Source organism: Typopeltis vanoorti, chromosome 13 (assembly GCF_054136105.1).
Source record: "Typopeltis vanoorti isolate ZY-2024b chromosome 13, IOZ_Tvanoo_1.0, whole genome shotgun sequence".
In the NCBI taxonomy this organism is placed as follows: Eukaryota; Metazoa; Arthropoda; class Arachnida; order Uropygi; family Thelyphonidae; genus Typopeltis; species Typopeltis vanoorti.
In genome coordinates this window covers 3,831,933-3,853,468 of record NC_143561.1, presented here as the reverse complement: position 1 = coordinate 3,853,468, position 21,536 = coordinate 3,831,933, and the positions used below count along the sequence as shown (strand labels likewise).

Genomic DNA, 21,536 nt, shown 5'->3' with positions numbered 1-21,536 from the left:
GTGTGTGTGTGTGTGTTTGGATACAGTACTTTCATACCTTAAGTCAAATGCCTTGTTTTGCAGAGATTCTCTTATTTACTTAATTTTTAAACGATACTATGTATTTGAATAAACTTCAGCTTCACCATTTACTTTATTCATCTATGTTTTATAGTTTTACAAACAAAAAAAAAAAAAAAAAAAAAAATCGATACGAAAAAAAACTGATATTCCATTTTTTAAAAATAACTAAGAACTTCCATTTTCTTAACGCAGAAGGCATTCCCGTACTACTTTATAAGCATATAACGTTGAATCGTGCATCCTGCTAGAAAGCAATGAATAGTTTTATAATCATTCAACAATTTTATGAAATTCATAATGACGATACTCTTTATAAAGTTTAGAATTGTATTTGAAAAGATCATTTTCAACAGCCAAAGGGACTAAGCCGATAAAGACAGTGCTTATCACCGTATTAGACTAGTTAACTCAAATTCAGTTAAAAAACGTTTATAAAGGTTCTTAATGTCCTAAATGGGATTTAAACCAAGGTCTTTCTACCCGATGGTGTCATCTATATCGACTTAGCTACGCGGGCTTCGATTATAAAACCAATCAATCCTTTATACACATAACAACAAATGACACAACAAAGGCGAGGAATGTACCATCATTTCTATCTAGAAAATAACCTGACTTTTGCCAACTCGCTATTTTAGTACTGGCTTTCAATGACAGGTTTAGAAAGAACACAGAGTGAGATATATCAAAGCTTTTCAGTTAACTAACTACATAGAAGAAACGATGTTTATAGTATTTTGAATTATTTGAAATAAATATTAGGTGAGGAAATAAAATTACATTAAGATAATATTTTAAAAAGTTAAATAAATATTGCATAAAGGGAAGAGACAGAGCTCTTCTTGCCTGACAAACATTTGAACAGCATGAATAGAGTCTAGACCTTTGCCATCACCAAAAAACTGACTACAGTCAGTTTTTGGTGATGGCAAAGCTGTCGGTGATTTCAGCGACATCTGGGGAAAGAATACGGCACATAACTGCCATCATCTTGTTACCTAAACACTAATACTAGTATTGTTTTCTGAAATAGTGCCATTTCTATGGTCGATTTTTTCTTATCTTCTGGGTTAAAAACCAAGTCACTACTTATCTGCAAAAAAATATCAGCTAACGCCGAAGTAGCTGGAAGATTCTCAGCCTACTCTGAAGCATGTAAAAAAAAAACGACCATTAGCAAATTCAAATGTGACTTTGAAAAGAGACAAATGCAGAATCTTCTTGTCCGAACATCAATCGTGCCTACTGGTCTCTTAAAATCGTTATCGAACGCAACTTCTGTTCACATGTGATTCCAGTTCTCTTCCTCCAATCCAGGTGGCAGAAATTACCTCCTACCTTATCAGAAACTGAGCATCGTATGTCTCCTGTGGTTTCTCGACAAAAATATACTGGACTAAATGACAGACAACAACACTCTTCTGGTCTCAATGGCATCTCTCTAATTTTATTCAAATTTCGTGCACCAGCAACCTTGTCTCTACAATAGCTGGCGCTTTTCCCAAGACACAGAAGTAAACATACATCAAATCGTTTCCAAAAAAAGTAATAAATAAAATAATATTAAAAGATAAATACGTGTCAAACTACCCACTGATTGCATCACCTTGCATTTCTGCAGAATAATGGATAACGTCATCCACAATTAGTTTTTCCTGGTTCGGGAGACACATTAGTTCATCAGTGATCACCAGTATGGACTCCTCCACTCAAGATCCATGAGTGATCATGTAGCTTACATCCCCAGCCAGTAATAAACACGTGCAAAGAGAGGTTTGGAGAAATGTGCTGTTGCTCTTCCAGAGAATTTAATCGTGTCTTGCATCGAGGCCTTCTCGGTTAATTGCTATCCTCCAATTTTCTTTTCACTCTTTGTAACTGAATAGACAGTTTTTCTATGGAAATTCACTTTGCATAATGATGGATGGTTTCCTCTCTTCAAGCTTTTCAATTAATGCAGAAGTGCTTCCGGATTCAGTTCTATCGCCTACCCTGCTTCCCATATACAAAAACGATTGGCCCTTGTTGGTCAATAATCCAGTCAAAAGTTTTATAGTGATAGTGCATTCCATTCCTCGTTTCACTCAAACACTAGTTTCTATTCCATTTTTCAATGGGGTGAGGATAACCTGGTCGTTTTCAGTCTAGAAAAACGCCGTCATGCCTTCTTTCTGGTACAAATAACTTCAACCCACTTTTCCTTAGCATCCATAATCGCATATCACCAGACAGAATCAGATCTGACTCCTTAGAACAGATATTTAGCTGTTACTCTTAGTGGCACAAAACATCACATGAACAGCTTCTCCAGCGTCCAAAGCACTAGTTATTCTTTTTATGCTAAGATTCTAGTTTTATTTTACCTAGTCATGAACTATGTACACATCTAAAATTCGCTCATCCTCAGAATACTGCACACACAGTTCGGGTGGTACACCTAAGATCTAAAAAAATCCTTGATGCTGTCCATAACTGTTCAGTTGAAAGATAATTTCCATCCTCACTAACTTACTTCAACCTATATCACTGAGACGGTCCGTTTCAGCTCGATGTATTTTTATATGTATAATAAATAATAAATAAATCAGCTAACGCCTTTTTTTATTCCCTTATAGGGAGTAGGCGATTTTATTAAATAGATTTTATCTTCGTTTATGACTCTAAATATAAGATATAGGAGCTATGGTAGAGAAAGAATGAATCTGTTGACATTTTCTTCAAAAGCTAAAGATTGTTGTTGTTGTAAGAGAACACTTCTTGGGGAAGACTGTTGTTCCAGTGAACAGGCACATGGAAGCAATTTTATTATTATTATTATTATTATTATTATTATTATTATTATTATTATTATTATTATTATTATTATTATATCACTGCTAACGCATAAGAAGTCGCAAAGCCTACAGAAAATCAAACTCCGTGTGTGTACACGGGCAAAGTTCAAGAGTTGGAGGTTGCAGTGTTTGGTGAACAGTTAAATAATGGGAGAGGCTGTTCCACAAAACCGAGGCAGATGGAATTCAAGATAAATGGCAGCAGTAGGTTACGGTAGGTCAGTAGTTCATTTATAAAAGGATATTGCAAAATAACGTCTTGAATGAAAATGGGTCTAGATTTTAGGATGCCATAAAAGAAACTAGAAAAACTAAACACAAGGTAAGCTTGGATCCGGGTCTTTGCAACGCCCGTGTGAGAGCTGCAATCACATCCGGCCATAATTTCCCAGTATTCTACTACCATGAAAGCGAGAATAAAGTTCTCGTATTAGTGCAATTACAAATCTCTCAAAAATCTACAACACTCAAAGAATATCAAACATGCAACCGAACAGCTAGGAACAATAAATATGTTCGAAAAAATCATCTAAGAAAACAACAAAATACTCCAAAAAATGCAACAAAACAACAAAAGTCCACGTAAAAAATCATTTCCACATAGACTTTACCACCACCACTTATGGGTATAAAAACCCGATCACTAAACTTCAACTGCCATCTGTCACACTACAGCTCACCTAAATTTTTCATAAGTCTGTAAAGGTGGAAAATTGGCCTTCATCAGGTCTGATATTCTATACCAAAGGTTATTAGACTTGGAATCTCTTTTATATGATCTGTTTTGGCTTAGGATTTCCTTGACTCATTTCTTTGCCCTCATTTTATACTTTTACTGCTATCAGTTCTGATCACTATACTGATCTTTTTGATAGTTGGTCATGTAGAGTCTAATTATGCAGACAGTGAGAAACTCTTCCTTAAAGATTTTGCCATCCACAATTTCAGCTGGCTTCCCTTTTCTAATTTCACAGACCAAGCTGGAAGAGAATCTAAATTGTTTGCAAAGGCATAATACAACAACCTCACTTCTGCTTCAGGCATTCTTGGATAAAAGTGTACGAATTACTGCGATCTAGTAAATCCTAGACTTTTATCCAAGCATGGTTTCTATCGCATGTGCCAAAGAAGTCCAACCTTAAAATGCAGTATACACTCAATGGTGTATGTTCCAAATGTACTGAGCTTGCCTTCTACTCAAGTGGCAATCCATCTCTCTCCTCTTGCCTAGGATGTTTACCAAAACTTGTGTCCTATTTCCACTATTTTATCCACAGGAAATAATAGTCATACCTCCTTTATATATGATAGATCGCTTGACATCAGTCTTCTCCAACTCATGTTTAGATAACCACAGAAATCTTGCAGTACTACTGTTTCACAAACTACTGCAATATTCCTTCTCCTCTGACTTTTAGGCAGAAAGATATCACAAAAATAATTAATAGCCTTCATACTGGTGTCTCTCTCGGCCCACATGTTATTTCTTTTTGTACCAAAAGCCTCTGCTCCAGAACGAATACCCATTCTGTATCCCTTTTCAAATTGTCAGAGTCGTCTGATATCTATCCAACAGCATGTAAACAAAATTTTTTCAGCGTGTTTATAAAAAGATGAAATAAAACTAAGCCATCAAACTATCATCTCAATATACTCAAAAATGATAGTGAAGTTCAACAATCAGTTTCAATCAATAACATGGATTCGGCCATTCTCGTTCTCCAGAATATCGCCTTGCTAATCATACCCACCTTTGAACACGGGTCATGGAATAAATTTGCAGAAAATTATGCGGCTGCTTTTGATGCTTCCAAGACCTAACATTGCGACCTTTATATCAGGCTGCAATTTTATTTCGTTCCTTCCACCTTTTGTGAGCAGATTGCCAGCTTCTTCTTTGCTCGTTAAGTCTTTGTTATGGCGTATGATTCCCTCTCATCTGACTTTTCCATAAGAGCCGGAATACCTCTAGGCTCTGTTTTCATCTGCGCTCTTTCTTTTATACATCAATGACCTTCTCTCGCTAACATACAAATTCATAGTATTCTGATGACTGTACTTTATTGTTGTTTGTTATTTACAAAAGCGCTTAGATGACTCAAGTTTTCAGGTTTTTTTATGAATAATGCTTTAAAAACTATCTTCGAGTCATGCTCATGTGGGGTGAAAATAATTTAGAGAATTTTAATTCGATCAAAACGAAATTCTGACTTATTTTCTGGAAGAATGACCATGCTTCGTCCTCCCTCACTTTTGATAACCCTTCGCTCACCAAGATTAGTTTTCTCTTCTTGAGTTGATTTCACATCTAGATAATTCTGTCTCAAGCACGTCTCGTTCATAGCCTCCAAAAAGCTTGAGATTCTTTTTGCATTCTAAACAACACTTCTCTTCTGTTCGACTCCTAACACTTTACAAATCCCAAATCTGTTCAGTTTTCCTCACTGTTTTTCCCAACGAATACAACCGCTAACTCGTTAAGAAGCAAATTTCTTTCTTTTTCTGATTATCTGTCCATATACGGAGCTGTTATTATATGTCTTGAGTGTAAAATGCTCCTGCACTGTAAAAGCGAAAAGGCCATAAAGTAAAATTTGAGGACCAAAACTGCAGCAGCGGGGAAAAAAAGAAGTCCTGCTAAGCCATGTTTACTGGACATACTGGACTTTCCAGTAATTTTCATAAATGTAGATTTCACTCTGCGAATGACTAAAACTTCGTTTGGTTACAAACAGCTGATATTTACTGTAATTATAAAAATACTTATAATTCTGTTTCGTACATTTTAAGTAGACTATCAATCGACGACTGCTTTAATTCATTACAAAAGAACATTGTCCATAATTGAGAAAAATTGTATAACATAAAAGGATACTCTTTTCTGAGTGGATGATATTACCTCAGAAGGAACCTTGCTTTTTCAATATCCACTTGGACGAGTTGTTAAAATAGTTTATTGCTCAGAAAATCATAAAAAAGAGAAATGATTTGCAGTAAATGGAAACAACATAAACAGTAAAAAAATATGTACACGATATTTTATACGTAGATTTGAAAACTGAATGTAATTTCATTATTTAGGCTCATAATCTATAGAAAACCTGAATATTATGTATGCATTTATGACAATCCCATCCACAAAAGCCTGAAAAACTATAGCATATCACTAGTGAGCTGGCTAAGATTTAGATAATCCGGAACAATCCTGCTGAACAGACCAGACATCGAATTTCTCAAGCCAATTTAAGATACTCTGGTATTCACGGATGTAGTGGGATTCGAACCATAGCCTCTAAGCTGGAAAGCAGCGACCTCATCCAGGCCAAGTATATAAGAAGACATATTATTTTTTTATTTCATCATTATTTCAATAACGATATACAGTTGGAGGACAATTATTGTCTGTAAAGGAAAAGATCAGACCTGCTTAAATAAGATGGACAAGACCAGTGACGGCTCGTGACTTGAAATCGTGGGGGTGCTGCAACTTTCGAAATATGCATACACACTGTAAGTACAGTGTATACGTGTTTGGATAAAACATCATAATTATGGTAAAAAATAAAAAAATAAATAAACATGAAAAAATATTGTTTATTATCGATAAAATTGTACAGTTTGGTATAATTCAAAATTACTTAAAAATAAAATATATTCTTCTTGTTTTGTTTCATGAAAAAAACATTGTTTATTATCGATAAATTAATAAAGTTTAGTATAATTCAAAATTACTTAAAAATTACTGTAACAAATGTTGTCTTTAATTGTAATGTCCAAATATTTAAAGTGACGGAGTAAACACAATAAGCACTACGAACACTCTACTACTGGCGCAAACTGCATATAAACAACAGTGGAACTGCTGACGGACAGTGCCGCATTACGCTAATAGCTCGCATCTCACTATGACGTGCATATGCTTGCGAACGTAGCAATATGATACTGTGGAAAATACAGTGCCGCTAGCGCCCTCCCAAGTGCTACAAGATGGATTTTTATTATTTTTTTTTACAAAATAAGAAAACTGTATAGGATTGTTGATGATAAAATTAAATATTACAAGCAAATATAAATAAATTAATAAATATATTTATATATCAAGAAAAATTGGGGATGCTGCAGTTCCGCAGTGTCTATGCACGAGCCACCCCTGGACAAGACTATAAAGCCAATGAGAGAGATATTGATGGGCATAAAAGTGACAATAATGGAAGTAATAATCACACCCACTGCTAGATATGAAATTAAAACGAAGCCTAATATACCTCCATGCATGATCGAAAAAAATCCGAGGAAGAAATCCAAGACCACCAAGAAGACGAAACAAAAAGTGGATTCGTTACGTTAAGATCAGAAAAGGATAAACTGCTGTTTAATGTCGCAAGATACAGCAAAAGCTGGAAGACCAACCAAGTTCACAGAAGACACAACCTCGGAAAATGTTCCGGATTTTGAAAATAGTCTTTCTTTCTTTTTTTTTTTTTTTAATTTAAATCTCGCGCGTAAATTGTAACGCTGTTGTAACACTTATCAGTTCGCCAGCATGCCCTGAAATAAGTGTTCGTGATATGGTGTTAACAGAACTGTTAATCGAGTAATCAACGATTTGATGTTTAAATACAAGGAAAGAAACTCTTACGAATTTGTTAAACAAACCTTAAATTCTTCGCTAAATAAAAATGTAAACAATAGCGGTAAATAAGAGGAATGGTGTGTTGAACAATGGCTGCCTGCACCTAGTGTCAGTGCCAGGTTATTTAGCGCCCTAGACAAAGTTTACAAGTGCGCCCCTTATTTCACAAGTGCACCCCTTATTTCATAAACTAAAATGTTTCTAATTGACATTAAACAAAATAAAATTGCCTTTCAGGCTAAATTAATAGGTAAATTAGTAGGACTGTTTTATTTTCTTTTTTAATTAATTTGAAAATTCTCTGTTATAATTGATTTACAAAAAAAAGTTATAAAATACCGAAATTTAATATTTTAAAATGTTAACATTTTTATCCCTACTCATATCAGGCATGGCAAATCGAGTGTCTTTGTGAAAAAAAAAAAAATCTTGCTTCTACATTATCGACAGAATTCATTTCGAGATGATCTGAAAGATTAAAATATATTTAAACTTCTGTGACGTTAGATGGATAGAAGGGAAACTTATAACTGATTCAGTCGCTGATTAATGAAGTTATTAATCATAAATCATTAACTTATTTCTTTTCCAATAAGTAAGTAGGGTTTCTTTAGATCCGCAACTCATAAAAATCTACATCAGAACACTCGATAGATATATTAGGAGAAATTGAGAATACGAAACGGCTACAGTCGCTTGTCGTATTCTTGTCACTTTACCGTCTAGCAATCAAGAAACTTTCAGATTCCACGGTTTCAAAACGTGGGGGACAGTACAGTAACGAGGGTATGAAGCGCCTGTGGCAAGTGTCTAACTTGTGCCCCCCCCCAACCCCAAAATGACAAAAATTTTGAAAAATTTAAATATAACAAGTTAAATTTTACTAAATGCAATATGTTAAATACTTACTATTAACCCCATCAAAATGAGTTGCAGAATTGGTGTATCTAAAGCGGCGTATTGCCGAAATTTAAAAATACAATATAAAATAGCGGACTTTTATATCTATTTATTTATTTTTATTTTTTACATTTTTTACGCTTTGCGCCCAAAATCCAGTTGCGCCCGTGGCGGGCGCCTCTTTCGCCACATTCTCGTTACGGCACTGGTGGGGGATTGGGTGTCTGATTGCAAGCATTAGAAAAAAAAAAAAAAAAATCTCGAACTTGACAAGGTGATCACAAGTTAAACAGAAAGCGTGTGCACCGGTTGCGACTGAAATTAAAGAAATCAGCTTACTAGAACCCATAATATAAATAAATAAATAAATAAATAAATAAATAAATAAATAAATAATAATAATAATCACACAAAAACCTTCCATAGTAGATGACGAAAATTCGACCTAAATTCGGCTCTAGTGTCATTAGAATGAAACATAGTAAGCCCACTCTCTTTATAGGCAAATAAAACGTTAGGTATTTATTTTATTTTAAATTCTTTAAAACCTGCGCTATAATTTTTTAATATATAGCATTATTCATTTCAAAGTATTCATTAAAAGGATAATTATAAATAAATAAATAAATAACGCACCATACAGTTTATGCGTGCACATTATATGGCCGAACTCAACAAAACTAATAACTACGGATTATTCTAAAACGTGATTCTGATATAATAATCTGCTTAATTAACAATAATTAATTAATTAATAATAAATTCCTAATATGATAAATTATTTTTGGCTCTGTTACACTGACATCACAAATGTTTTATTGTGTTGAAACATAGGCCGCTTGAGGAATGTTTGTGTTCCGATAGCAGAGATAATAAAAAATATTTCTTCAAAATATTTTGCTTACTAATTGCATGTACTGTTTATATCTATTCCGAAAGCAATACTTGTTTTTCTAAAATATTGCGCAATCGCAGATTTCACAGCCATAATTCGCTGCGTTGTACTCTGTAGATTGGTCGTCTGCGTCTCTATCTAAATTGCTGACGTAAAAAAAAAAAAAAAAAAAAAAAAGGAAGTTGTAAAATGTTTACATTCACTTTTAAGAGCGTGCTGTCTCAGTAAATCTATTACAGACTATGTGTCTCGGCCAAACATCAGTAATTAGTACATTTAGTTTAAATAACGTGGCGTTAAAATTACTCATAAATAATTATCGATAAATTGTAGCATTCTTTTTTTTATTTATTATATTAAATTTCCTATCTTTCAAACCACAAGCAGCATTTATACCAAAGGACAAAGATGTATGATATTACAATTATAGAAAAAAAAAAAAAAAAATCTCGAACTTGACAAGGTGATCACAAGTTAAACAGAAAGCGTGTGCACCGGTTGCGACTGAAATTAAAGAAATCAGCTTACTAGAACCCATAATATAAATAAATAAATAAATAAATAAATAAATAAATAAATAATAATAATAATCACACAAAAACCTTCCATAGTAGATGACGAAAATTCGACCTAAATTCGGCTCTAGTGTCATTAGAATGAAATGCATTTTGAATGCTGTTTTGGTATTGCTTCTTTCTTCTGCCTATTTTAGCAGTCTCTTTTAACGATATAAACAATCTAACCTCAAAGTTTTTTTTTATCAGTTGGAAAATTATGAACATTGATTTTCCAGGAAGAAAAAAAAGCAGATAGAAATATTTTAATTTCTGCACAAAGTGTAATTGACATCTGAGATATAGGAATTATTAACAAACAACCCATTGTGATCATTAAAAATCTATAATAATCATAATTATAAACTCATTATGCAGTTCATAATTATGAATCCATAATATAAATAAATAAATGATTCCATTTATTTGCATGATTCATATTTTCTTTACTTCAAAGCTATATAATTATATGAATGTTTTAATCTATCGAACTATGAGGAAGAAGGAGACAGACGTGATTGATTTTTACAGGAAAAGCACATCTTTGATTAAAATGATCTACGGATTCACGAATTTTATTGGAGGAGGGAGGAAGGAGGTCTCTAATAAAATTTGCCGGGCATCGCAATGTTGCTTTTAATCTGCCATATTAGAGACAAAGAATTTAAAACGATAGCAATAATTCTGTTCTGACTGGATGCACTGAAATTTGGTACTTTGAATCTCTACTAAAATTTGTGTAGTCATCTAAATTTTTATATCAATGGGACCACTCTAAGTTTGAAAAATGACGCAAACATTTTATGTCTCCAGACATATGCCAAGAATATCGATTGGTTCGAATGCTATGATAAGAATAATGCGGAATAATAATGCTATATTAAGATTAATACAGGAATGGTAGTTCGGCTATATGGAAAGGAAGGAGATTAGGTGTGTTTCCTTATGGTGGGAGAAGGGTCGGGGGAATGTTTATGATGTCTCCTTTCTCTCATCAGAGGATAACACGCATATAATTGCTTAATCACGAATCATTTCTGGTTGATTTTGAATTTTTCAAATAAAAAACTCGACACTTTAAAATATTTTAAAAATCTAAAGATGCGTTAAGATTAAAAAAAACAAAAAGACTTCGGACATGCAATGTGAGTGGTACTGAGTGTGATTATTGAAGAGTTAGACTAGTGGTTTGAGAAGTCCTAAAGCGACATTTAAGAATGAACCTTTATTCACAATGTGATAATACACTACACAGCGCTCACCTGGAGTTCTGCTGAAGTCCTTGGCAAAGCCAACACAGAAGAATGACCCCACTTAGTCTTTTCAACCACATATTATAATTGAAAATAACTCATTTTAACTAAGATTATAAGTTGGAGTTTCAGTTCTCATATCCCGTCTGGTAGGCAAGAATACTGAGCTGAACTGCATATCTCATTTTTTTGCTTCTCAGCAAACGATTTGCTGACGTGTTTTTATAAAGGTTGCGGCAATGAAAAGATAACCCTTTCCCTGTAATTGACCCGACCTGATCAAAGGATACAGAAATAGAGAGAACCTGTCGCTTTCTATCTTCATTTTATGAAGATGGAAAGTCTTACTTTGGGCTTTTTGCATGACTGATGGATTAATAAATGTGCAACAGTCTGAGCGCCTAAGACGTTTTCGGATGAAAAATATAAAATAAATCCTACAACGCAATTTTTTTCGGATTACGAAGTACAACATTTTTATAATTTAAATACTTTTAAATAAATACTAATAAATAATTAATAAAAAAAATCAAGAATTTTATATTATGCATGCCATTATATATATTTACATACAATATATACATACAATTATATACATGCAATTATATATATAAATTTATTATTATTATTATTATTATTATTATTATTATTATTATTATTATTATTATATTAATTTTATTAATATTTAATTTTCATTTTATTAATAATTTGATTAATATTTAATTTTATTAATAATTTATTAATTAATTAAATATATAAATGTTTTATCATTATCGTTCCCTTTTGGGAATAAAAGGCAATAACGGATTTATTATTTTATTTTTATTAACATTATTTTCACGTCACGCCTTTCTGAAATTTGAGAATTTATCAGGAGGACAGAGAACCCCCCCAATACTTTACAACAACACACCCACCATCTGCCTTAGACAAGCTACCATCCACTTATGTCTGTTAACTGCGTTTGTCCTATGGCCGATCTGTTTGTTTCAATGACCCGAAGTTCTCGGAGAACAAAGTCTTGCTGCCTCAGTATCAGATGGACTAAATCACGCTTAATAAACCATTGAAAAGTGAAAAAGAAAAGAGGAACAATATATATTATATATTCATTACAGCTGAAGGTGAGTTAAGATGTTCTACGGAAGAAACTCATTTTATATCCTTCTGGGAAAGTTGGATTTTTATTCTCCTTCAAATAACACACACACACACACACAGTGACAGACATATCAGTTCACGTAGATAGAATTAACCACATTCATAGCATTAATTGTTTATATGAGGCAAATTACTTGGCAGTAAGACTTTTTTATTTTTTAATTCTTCTTCTTCTGCTCATTGAACATCCAGAAGACGTATGCTAACTCCGATGCTGAGTGATGCGCCACACCAGTCCTCTCTATGTGGTCCTGTTGTATGCGTTTCTTGCGGCTTCAACTATCTGAAGATTAGTCACTCCACACTCACTCACACACACACACGCCATCCATCCATCTCACTGACGGTCTACCCATTCCTTCTTTTCCAGGAACTTTACCTTCTATTACTGTTCTGAGAAGCCCCCCTTCCATTCTTTCTATGTACCCAAAATATTTCAAATTTCTTCTGTCAATATCCTTAAGGAGCCAGCCTTAAAGTTCTACTGATCTTTTCTAACACCCATTGATTTGTACACCTTTCAGTATATGATATCCTCAACAGCCTTCTGAAACACCACATCTCAAAAGCAGTTATCTGTTTCTTATCTGACTTCTTTAGGTTCCAAATATCATGTAGATAAGCCACTGTTGGAAAAATAACTGCAGCCAAAATCCTCAACTTTGTTACCATGGAAATAGATCCATCCTTTCATAATTTACACAAGTCTCTGACTGTCGTTTTAGCCATTCTTAATCTTCTTCTGATGACTTATGGACAACAATTCTTCACATTAATAATAGATCCCAGTTTTTCATTTTATTAATAAGAAAAAAAATATTATCAAAACTATAATAGATAGCAAGTTCCAGAAGGGTACTTTCGATAAAATGAATGATCATTGCAGCATACTTCTGCTATTTCGATGTGGCCTGCGCCAATCGCACGTGAATCCTACAATGAATTTCCATCAGACTGGAGAAACTTTTTCTAAGCCTTCTTTCGACCTTTTCTCAAGTTAGTCAATATATGGCATGGGCAAGTTGGTTTTTTTTCTCCTGGAAACTCGGGTTTTTCGTCCCGTAAAAAAAAAAAAAATCGACCGTAGAACCAACCCTAATAGGACAGTAACGTATCCTGTTAGGGTTGGGTACCAAGAGATGGCAGCAATTGTTTGCTCGTCTCTTCATTGGTGTCACCTATAATTAGTGATAGCCTTGGGCTAGCTATCTCTGATTGGCTACCGGTGGAGATTTAACTTCCTACTCAGTCCCCAAAACCTAGATAGGGTTTAAAGGTCTCGCTTACTCTATATAAGGGAATAAAAAGGCGTTAGCTGATTTATTATTATTATTATTATTATTATTATTATTATTATTATTATTATTATTATTATTATTATACCTCCATAAAGTAAAAATACTCATCGTAGGAGGTCCCACTCTGACAATCTGAGTATTTCATCCATATAGTGGACTTATACGAGATGTGAAGCTTGCCTCTGTAAGGGCAGTATGTTCTGAAGAGCCTTTTGCTTGTTCCTGCTATTTATTTAACTCTTCCTCTACACTAGATAAATGGCAATGTAATCAAGTATAGCTTTAATATGGAGTGCAAAAAACTGCCACAATATAAAACATAAGAAAAATAAAAATCCACTCAAAATTGAAAAAGTAACAAAATCCAATAAAACGAATAGTAATAATTACTGAAACATTAAAAGTCAATTGCACTTTTCCAACATTTATGGCCTTAACAGTGACCTAAGAGATTTGCACCACACACTTACAGTCATCCAAACTAGAACCATTATTGCTAAGTGAACCTCAGCTAGCGATCTGAACCGCTCCATCTTAACTGTCCAAACAGTACTGTACACATAATTAAGGGGATACAAATCCCTTGTTGTTCAACTGCCAGTAAGCAAAACTCTAAGATCGAGAACTACGAATCTATGAGTTTCATATATACCGAAAAATCGGTATATATGAAACTATATATTTTTTTGGTATATATGAAACTCTTAGATTCGTAGTTTTCGATCTTAGAGTTTTGCTTACTGGCAGTTGAACAACAAGGGATTTGTATTCCCTTAATTATTATTAAGGATGCCAGAAATATAGCCGTTTGGCTTTCAAGTACTGTAAACAGTTCTTTTCGCCAAAGGTGGCGAATATACATTAATCAGGGCTAATACCCACGTCCGAGAATAAAAACCCTCGAATTCTTCCATCCCCCCATTCTTAGAAAAAATTGTTGCATTTATTTGCTATCTCTATCATGCTTCAGACTTCGAAAACCACTCGACCTTCTTTACTTATCGGGAAAGCTTTCTCTGAAGATGAAATACCCAAATAGGGAGGTCACTTCCTTTGGAAATTCAACCTCCACAATTCAAACTGATTTACGTTCTAATTTCACAAATTAGGCAAGCAGAGAGGCAGGGATGCCAATGTTTTAACCGACATAAAGCAGATGGCCGATCTACACCGGAATTCCATATAAGCGAAGCCATCCTGCAGATGCTCTTGACCTCTTCAGCTCTCCTTTCATTTAGGCAAAAGATGTCCGTATTCTATGGAAACTCAGGTCACAACCTCATCCAAATTTCTTTCAACATGAAAACCACCAAGAGTTCCCAGACTTGTGTCCTTTGACATTACAAGGAAACTCATGGGATGACCTTCATGACTTTTATTCTTTCTTTCCACGATCTCGCTACTTTTTCTGTTCTTCTGGTCCAAAAATCGACAACACCCAAATAACAAAAATAATTCTCACTGGATTATTTTATTTCCAAGAGCGCCAAACACCTAGCTACACTATTGCATGTTACAATGGGAGTAAAATCTAGGCATTGCTTATTTTTGTTTTCACTGCCACTCACATCCAAATGGTACAACTGTAACATGAACTAAAGAGAAGATCGATTTATCACTTTTCTCTTCCAATCCTTGCACAGATAACTAAGGCAAGGTCCATTCCACTTTTACCAAGAATGATTTAACTCATCCAATCCTAGTCGTTCGCCAGAAAGAAATCAAAAGTATCTGAATAAATTGACACCAATAAGTAATTCAGTGTTAGTGGTATTTCCCCTTGGTTGGCTAAAAATGTGTACTCTAGAATTAATAATATGCAATATCGCCAGTTTAATCTTTCCTACTCAATTTGCATCGGTAGCAATCGATCTACGGTCAGATTTCTTACTTTAGTTTAATACAGCAATTTCTTCACTATGTACAAGCTAATTATTGACTTTCCGGTCACTTTATTACAATGCACATTCAGAAACATTTGATCCACACACACACACACACACACACACACACACACACACACACACACACACACACACACACACACACACACACACACACACACACACACACACACACACACACACACACACACACACACACACACACACACACACACACCATTACTACTTATTCTATTCAGCAAACTACCATCCTATGACCAGTTTTCAACCCCCCCCATCATTTGCAAGTGAGCTGCCAGCTTCCTCTTTGGCAGTTCACTCTACATGTCATGGTAAATAGGTTCCTATCCTCGGATTTTCCTCACCAGCGAAGGAATAGATCTAGGGATCTGTGCTTTCACCCATTCACTTCCTGCCGTACATAAATGACCTCGCATTAACCTCGAACCACTATGAAAGCACACACACTATTGCTCTTTTTTTTATTTGGCGGGCCTTGGAGTGCACAATCATTAGAGGTTTCAAGATTTTTCCTACTAATGTCTTAAACTTTGATCTCCTGCACAGATAACCAAACACGACTAGATTTTTCTTCTTGGATAACATTTGCAGCCTCTGCAGGCACAAACAGATCTCAGCCATAGTTTCTTTAACCTTCAAAACACGCAGGAGATTACGCAGCACTAATGTGGTATAGGTTTAGTACCTCTTGTCCTGGACATAATTTTAAAAATCATATAGGAAAAGTTATATATTAATAAAAAAGCTTAAGTACGTGTGTTTAACGTACATATTAGCATGCAATATGTGTATTGAAATGCAGTCTGGAGTATTGTTATTTGTATAAATGTTTCGTTCATAAAAGACAAAAGAAATACTGTTTCAATATGACAGATGTTGCTGAAATCCTAGATCAAAATGCCAAGGAAGAAAACTTGAAGTAACATGGTGCAAGAATTTTGAAAACTTCTTGGAAGTTTGATTGCCTGAATCACAGCTGTATACGCAATACAGAGGTTCGATTGTTTGCAATAAAGTTTTATTTTCTCCAAATACTTTATATACCAGATTGATGTAAACTGCTGAGAGCATCATGCCATATTACTCTTAGCACGTTTTGAACATCAGTAGTAAGTTTTGAAAATAAATATTAAAATGTAATATAATAATAAATACAGGAAATAATTTCGATTGAAATAACCACTAAAAACGCACAAATGCCTTTATTTGTTTTTATTCCAATTGAATGTTTCTTACTTTTGGCGTGACTTTATAGTGATGACATAGTTATGATTCTTTTCTCTCGCTAAAAGTTTTACAAGCCTTTAGAAGGGTGTTCAGTATGAATTTCAGTACAATTTATGGGCGTTTTTTGGAGATTTTTTCAGTCTGCAACTCTTTTCACCTCTATTGTGAGATTTTCTGGGGGTGGTCGCATTATATAAACAAACGGGTTAGTTTACTTTTAATATTTTTCTCATCAAACCTAAGTACCACTTTACAATAGCACAGTACAGTACAACAAGAGTCAGGTGATGAGTTTGATCTGTCACCAGCTTTGGATGATGTTGCAATTCTACCATTTAGATAAGCACGAGGTGGAAGCACAGATGAACAAAAGTTGGACCTACAGCTTTTGCGAGGGACCAGATGTAACGAATGCCATTAGCCTTAGCAGCGATGGCAAGTTTTCTAGATTTAATGCTTTCGAAGCTACTCTAAGCATTTTTTTAATGATGATTTTGCAACAACTAATGTAGATTTCAGTGTAGACAGTGATTGAACCTGAGGTTTCTGTCTCAATAAGCAGTTTTTCCTCCCTTTGGACTGCCTTTACACATTTTTGGAAATAGGGTGAAAATTGTGATCAGAATGAAGAAGGAAAACTTTCATTCCAACATGGATAATTTCAGTAACAGAAAGATCACAACTACCTGGCTGAATTACGGAAACAGTAGTGTGACCATAGGAAGAAGGAGGAAAAGTTATGATGATCTCCTACTCAGAGTTGTAATTCCAAACGACACGAGGTTGTGAATGGATGAGAAGAGACGTTCCACCAAAAATGAAACTTGGATAGAATTTTCATCTGAATTGCCACAAGGTGCAGTATACACCTAGAAGGTGTATACTGCTTGTTAAGAAAAGATCAAGCGTGTTGGATGTGTGGAATGAATTGTCAGAAAAATCCCTATTGGGAGAAGAATGATTTGTTTAAAATCATTTACAGCAAATATCTTTGCTTCTCTTTCAGCTTGGTTACTGAAATTGGAAAAAGAGAACCAGTCAGAAGTGTGGACATTAATATTGCCATGGAAGAATTAGTGTTAAGAAATTTGAATTGTAAGAAATCTAGCTTCACTGATAAGAAATTAAAGAAGGCAGAATGGTTTTCTGAATTGGGGAAAAAGGTAGAGGCATCAGATTAATAAGGTATGATGAGACAAGGAAGCCTCATTATGAATTCTTGGTCTCAGACAAGGAATGTTGAACCGTTCAAAACCACTGGTACCACTCATGTGGTGTAAAGAATCACATAAGGTGTAGTTTGAACTGTTAAGATGGGTATTGGTTGTTGTCTCAGACATTTAGTGTTTAATCAAAAACAGGAGATCAGATCTTTATGAAATACATCATTTAGGATTGTGTATATACCATAAATGTTGGCCATGTGATTGTGAAAGAATTTTTCTTGTAATAAAACCATTAAAAACGCTTTTTATTCGCTAAATGGAATATTAAAGGCTGTTTTAGAGCAATCTAACTTTCCGAAACTGAGGAGCTGTCAATCTATATCCTCAGCCAATCAGAGATAGCCTGGCCTAAACTATTACTGATATTAAACGACATCTGGTGAGCACAGTATACAGCAGACATCTGTCATCACTTCGTAATCCCTTAAACTATGCAATATATTTTTTTTGGAGAATAAAACCCTTATACATATGAGAGATGGACTAAAAGTTCTGATTAGAAAAAGTTCCTGTAGTCTACAGGTAGAATCGAACTTAGAATGGTCTTTCTTCAGGCTGTCTAGAACTATGGATAGAAATGTCCTTTCCACTTTCTATTATGTGGCATAAATCAGAGAAAGTGAGCAGGGGAATATACTATGAGAGGATAGACTCAGACATTGTCCATACAGGGAGCATCCAAATACCATTCTATGAGGCGGCCTCGACAGTGGCCCTCCCATAACATTATGCAGTTTACATCCAGGCACGACTTAGTAGTGTAAATGGCAGCGAGTATTGCACCACCTGATCAGGAAGCCCCAAACGCATAACTGTCTAGTATGTTCCTGGCTGCCAGTCTGCAGAAACTGAAACTGCTTTACTGTTATGGCTTTAAAGATGAGGAAGGTACTAGATTTCTGTAATATGTTTGACATCATTAAAGAGTATTTATCACTCACGCTTCATATTGAAAGACAAAGGAGCACAAAAACTGGAGCCGCTGCTCTGGGAACTGAAAATGGCAATGGACAATTCAGATTCCTAATAAGCAAAGTGATGGTATTTCACCGGGTGAGGAAGTCATCTAAACCTAGTGGATATAGTTGGCATTTCTTGCAACTAGGAAAGTATACTTATGCAGCAACAATACTTACTGATGCCAGTCTACCTTTGATGGAAATAGGCTACACCTCTAGAAACCAGGGTTAATTTGACACGAGAGTGTGCATATTGCGCATTAGGGGCTCATATTGGCCCACATAGAAAAGAGTTATTGGAATTACTTTAAGATTGGTCTCTTCTTATTTTTATTCTGTTACTAGTTGAAGATAAGTGCTACAGTCAATGCAGCATTATCTGTAGACAGTAGAAGGATTCAATTAGTTCTATGTTTTCTTTCACTAGAGGATTACTGATGTAATTCCTTTCCTTAGTTCTTGCATATGAAAATTTTCTGGTAAACGTAGGTTCCTGGAACAGTAATGAAATAATTTAATAACTGAATCAAATATTTAAAAGTTCACGTGTCGCACTACAGAATTGAGAAAAAAATCAGCAAACATTTTATTTCCTTACAGGGAGTAGGAGAGGTCATTTTGGTACTATATGATATATGATATATGATATGATACAAGTGTCGCCATCTATTAGTCACTAATGCTAACACATGTTATTGTGTGAAATAGTGTGGGTTGTACGGTCGATTCTCTTGAGTTTAAGGGACAAAAAATTCGAGTGTTCGAGAGGAAAAAAAAACACGATTTTCAGTGCCAGAGATTGAATAACTCAGGAATCGACCGAAGAAAGGCTTAGAAAAAGTTACTCTGATCGGCGACTAGAACCGAATCCAGGTCATTCTTCACTCGGCCACGTTCAGGATATAAATGCTACTTCTACTGAGTTACACAGGCGTTCCTGAATACGCTGTAATCTCTTAAAGGCTTTTCAACTGACAGACGATACAGAAGTGGCAGTGATTATACATTAAAAATATAGCAAAAATTGCAATTACTATGATAAACATGAAGATGAATCAACACACAACATTTACAAATATATATATATCAAAGAATGTCATCAAACCTCTAATGATGGCATGGAATGTTAGTATTAAAATCAGTGGTCCTAAGAAAACCGGGCTAGTGAAAATGAAACCAACTAGTGACATACTGTTAAGACTCTTTATTGAACTCCCCAGATTCATTAGTCATCTGAAACTAATACGACAGGAAAAGACACTTTCCATAAATACGAAAACGATTATTCTAGTAATTAAACTCTGAAGAAGCATCTGACGAAATTAGTAGAAAGAGCTGATTAGGCTCATAAATATACTAGAACTTTAATCGATAAATAAATTTAGTACATTGAACATTGCATTTTACCCATTCAAGAGATATATTCAGTTGGCCTCAATATGTATGTAAACTCCAACCAAGTGCTGTACATGCTGTATATCAAAGTTAAATAACTCACCTATAAACCAATTGGAAAGAGAGTGCCGGGTAGACCTCGAAAGAGAATATTAGATGACTGATGAAAGTGCATAACAAGGAATAACAGGTCGTTTGGGTTTAGGTATTCGTAACACTGCAGGGAAGAGACTAGTTGAGTTTTGTGCAGAGAATTCTTTGTGTATTGTTAACACCTGCTTTAAACACCACAAAAGAAAATTGTACACATGGATATCACCTGATGGACAATACAGTAATCAATACAGTAATCAGTCAAGACTTTTCCAGGTGCAGACTCTGAAACAGACCATGAGTTATTAGTGGCTACGATACATGTGAAATTACGGAAACTTAAAACAACACAAATGTCGATCAGATATGATCTTGGAAACAAATCAGCTGAATACAATATTAGTATACAGAACAGATTCCACACACTCAATTTGTGTGAAAGAGAACCAGATGAACTATGGGAAGAGAATAAAGATATAATTAAAACATAGCAAAAAGGAATATTCCAACATCTTGTAAGAAGAAGAAGTCCAAATGGCTGTCAGTAGATGCCATCAAAACTTCTCAGGAAAGGAGGGAAATGATGGCCATGGAAATTTACAGGAAGTACGGCATTTGAATGCAGAATTTCAATGAAAATCCAGAAGAGACAAGGAAAAACACTTTAACCAGGAATGCTAACAAATCGAATACCAAAAGAACGGAAAAACAACAGATATTTTCAAAAAGATCACAGAACTAACAGGGAAGTTTATTGCCAAGGTGATAATACTGAAAAGTAAACACAAAGGATATCTTACAGAAGCTGCAGACATCAAAGAAAGATGGAAAGAGTATACAGAAGCCCTTTACAGAAAGGACTCCAAAATTGTTGAGAAATTTGAAGAGGAGGATTATACACAAGAGCCAGTACCACTGAAAAATGAAGTGGAGTGAGCACTGCAACAGCTATCCAGTAAGAGATGGAATACCTATTCAGCTGCCCAACGCCCAGGGAGAAAAGGCAGTTAAATTTTTAACAGCTCTATGTAAGCGAATTTGGATCACAACCACATGGCCTAGGGAATGGAAAAATCAGTTTATACACCTTTATTGAAGAAAGACGATCACGAGAGTGAGA

The 21,536-nt window shown here is 34.7% G+C and overlaps 1 protein-coding gene across 1 annotated transcript in view; it reads right to left on the bottom strand.

The window, feature by feature from the left end:
• LOC150099892 (murinoglobulin-1-like) overlaps positions 1 to 11,262 on the bottom strand; it is a 38,469-nt gene extending 27,207 nt beyond the window's left edge. The window contains exon 1 of the mRNA XM_090403166.1: positions 11,142 to 11,262. Within this exon, the coding sequence (XP_090259292.1) occupies positions 11,142 to 11,212 (71 nt within the window). The 5' untranslated portion in view covers positions 11,213 to 11,262. The remainder of the gene's footprint in view (positions 1 to 11,141) is intronic.
• Between the last annotated feature and the right edge of the window lie 10,274 nt (positions 11,263 to 21,536).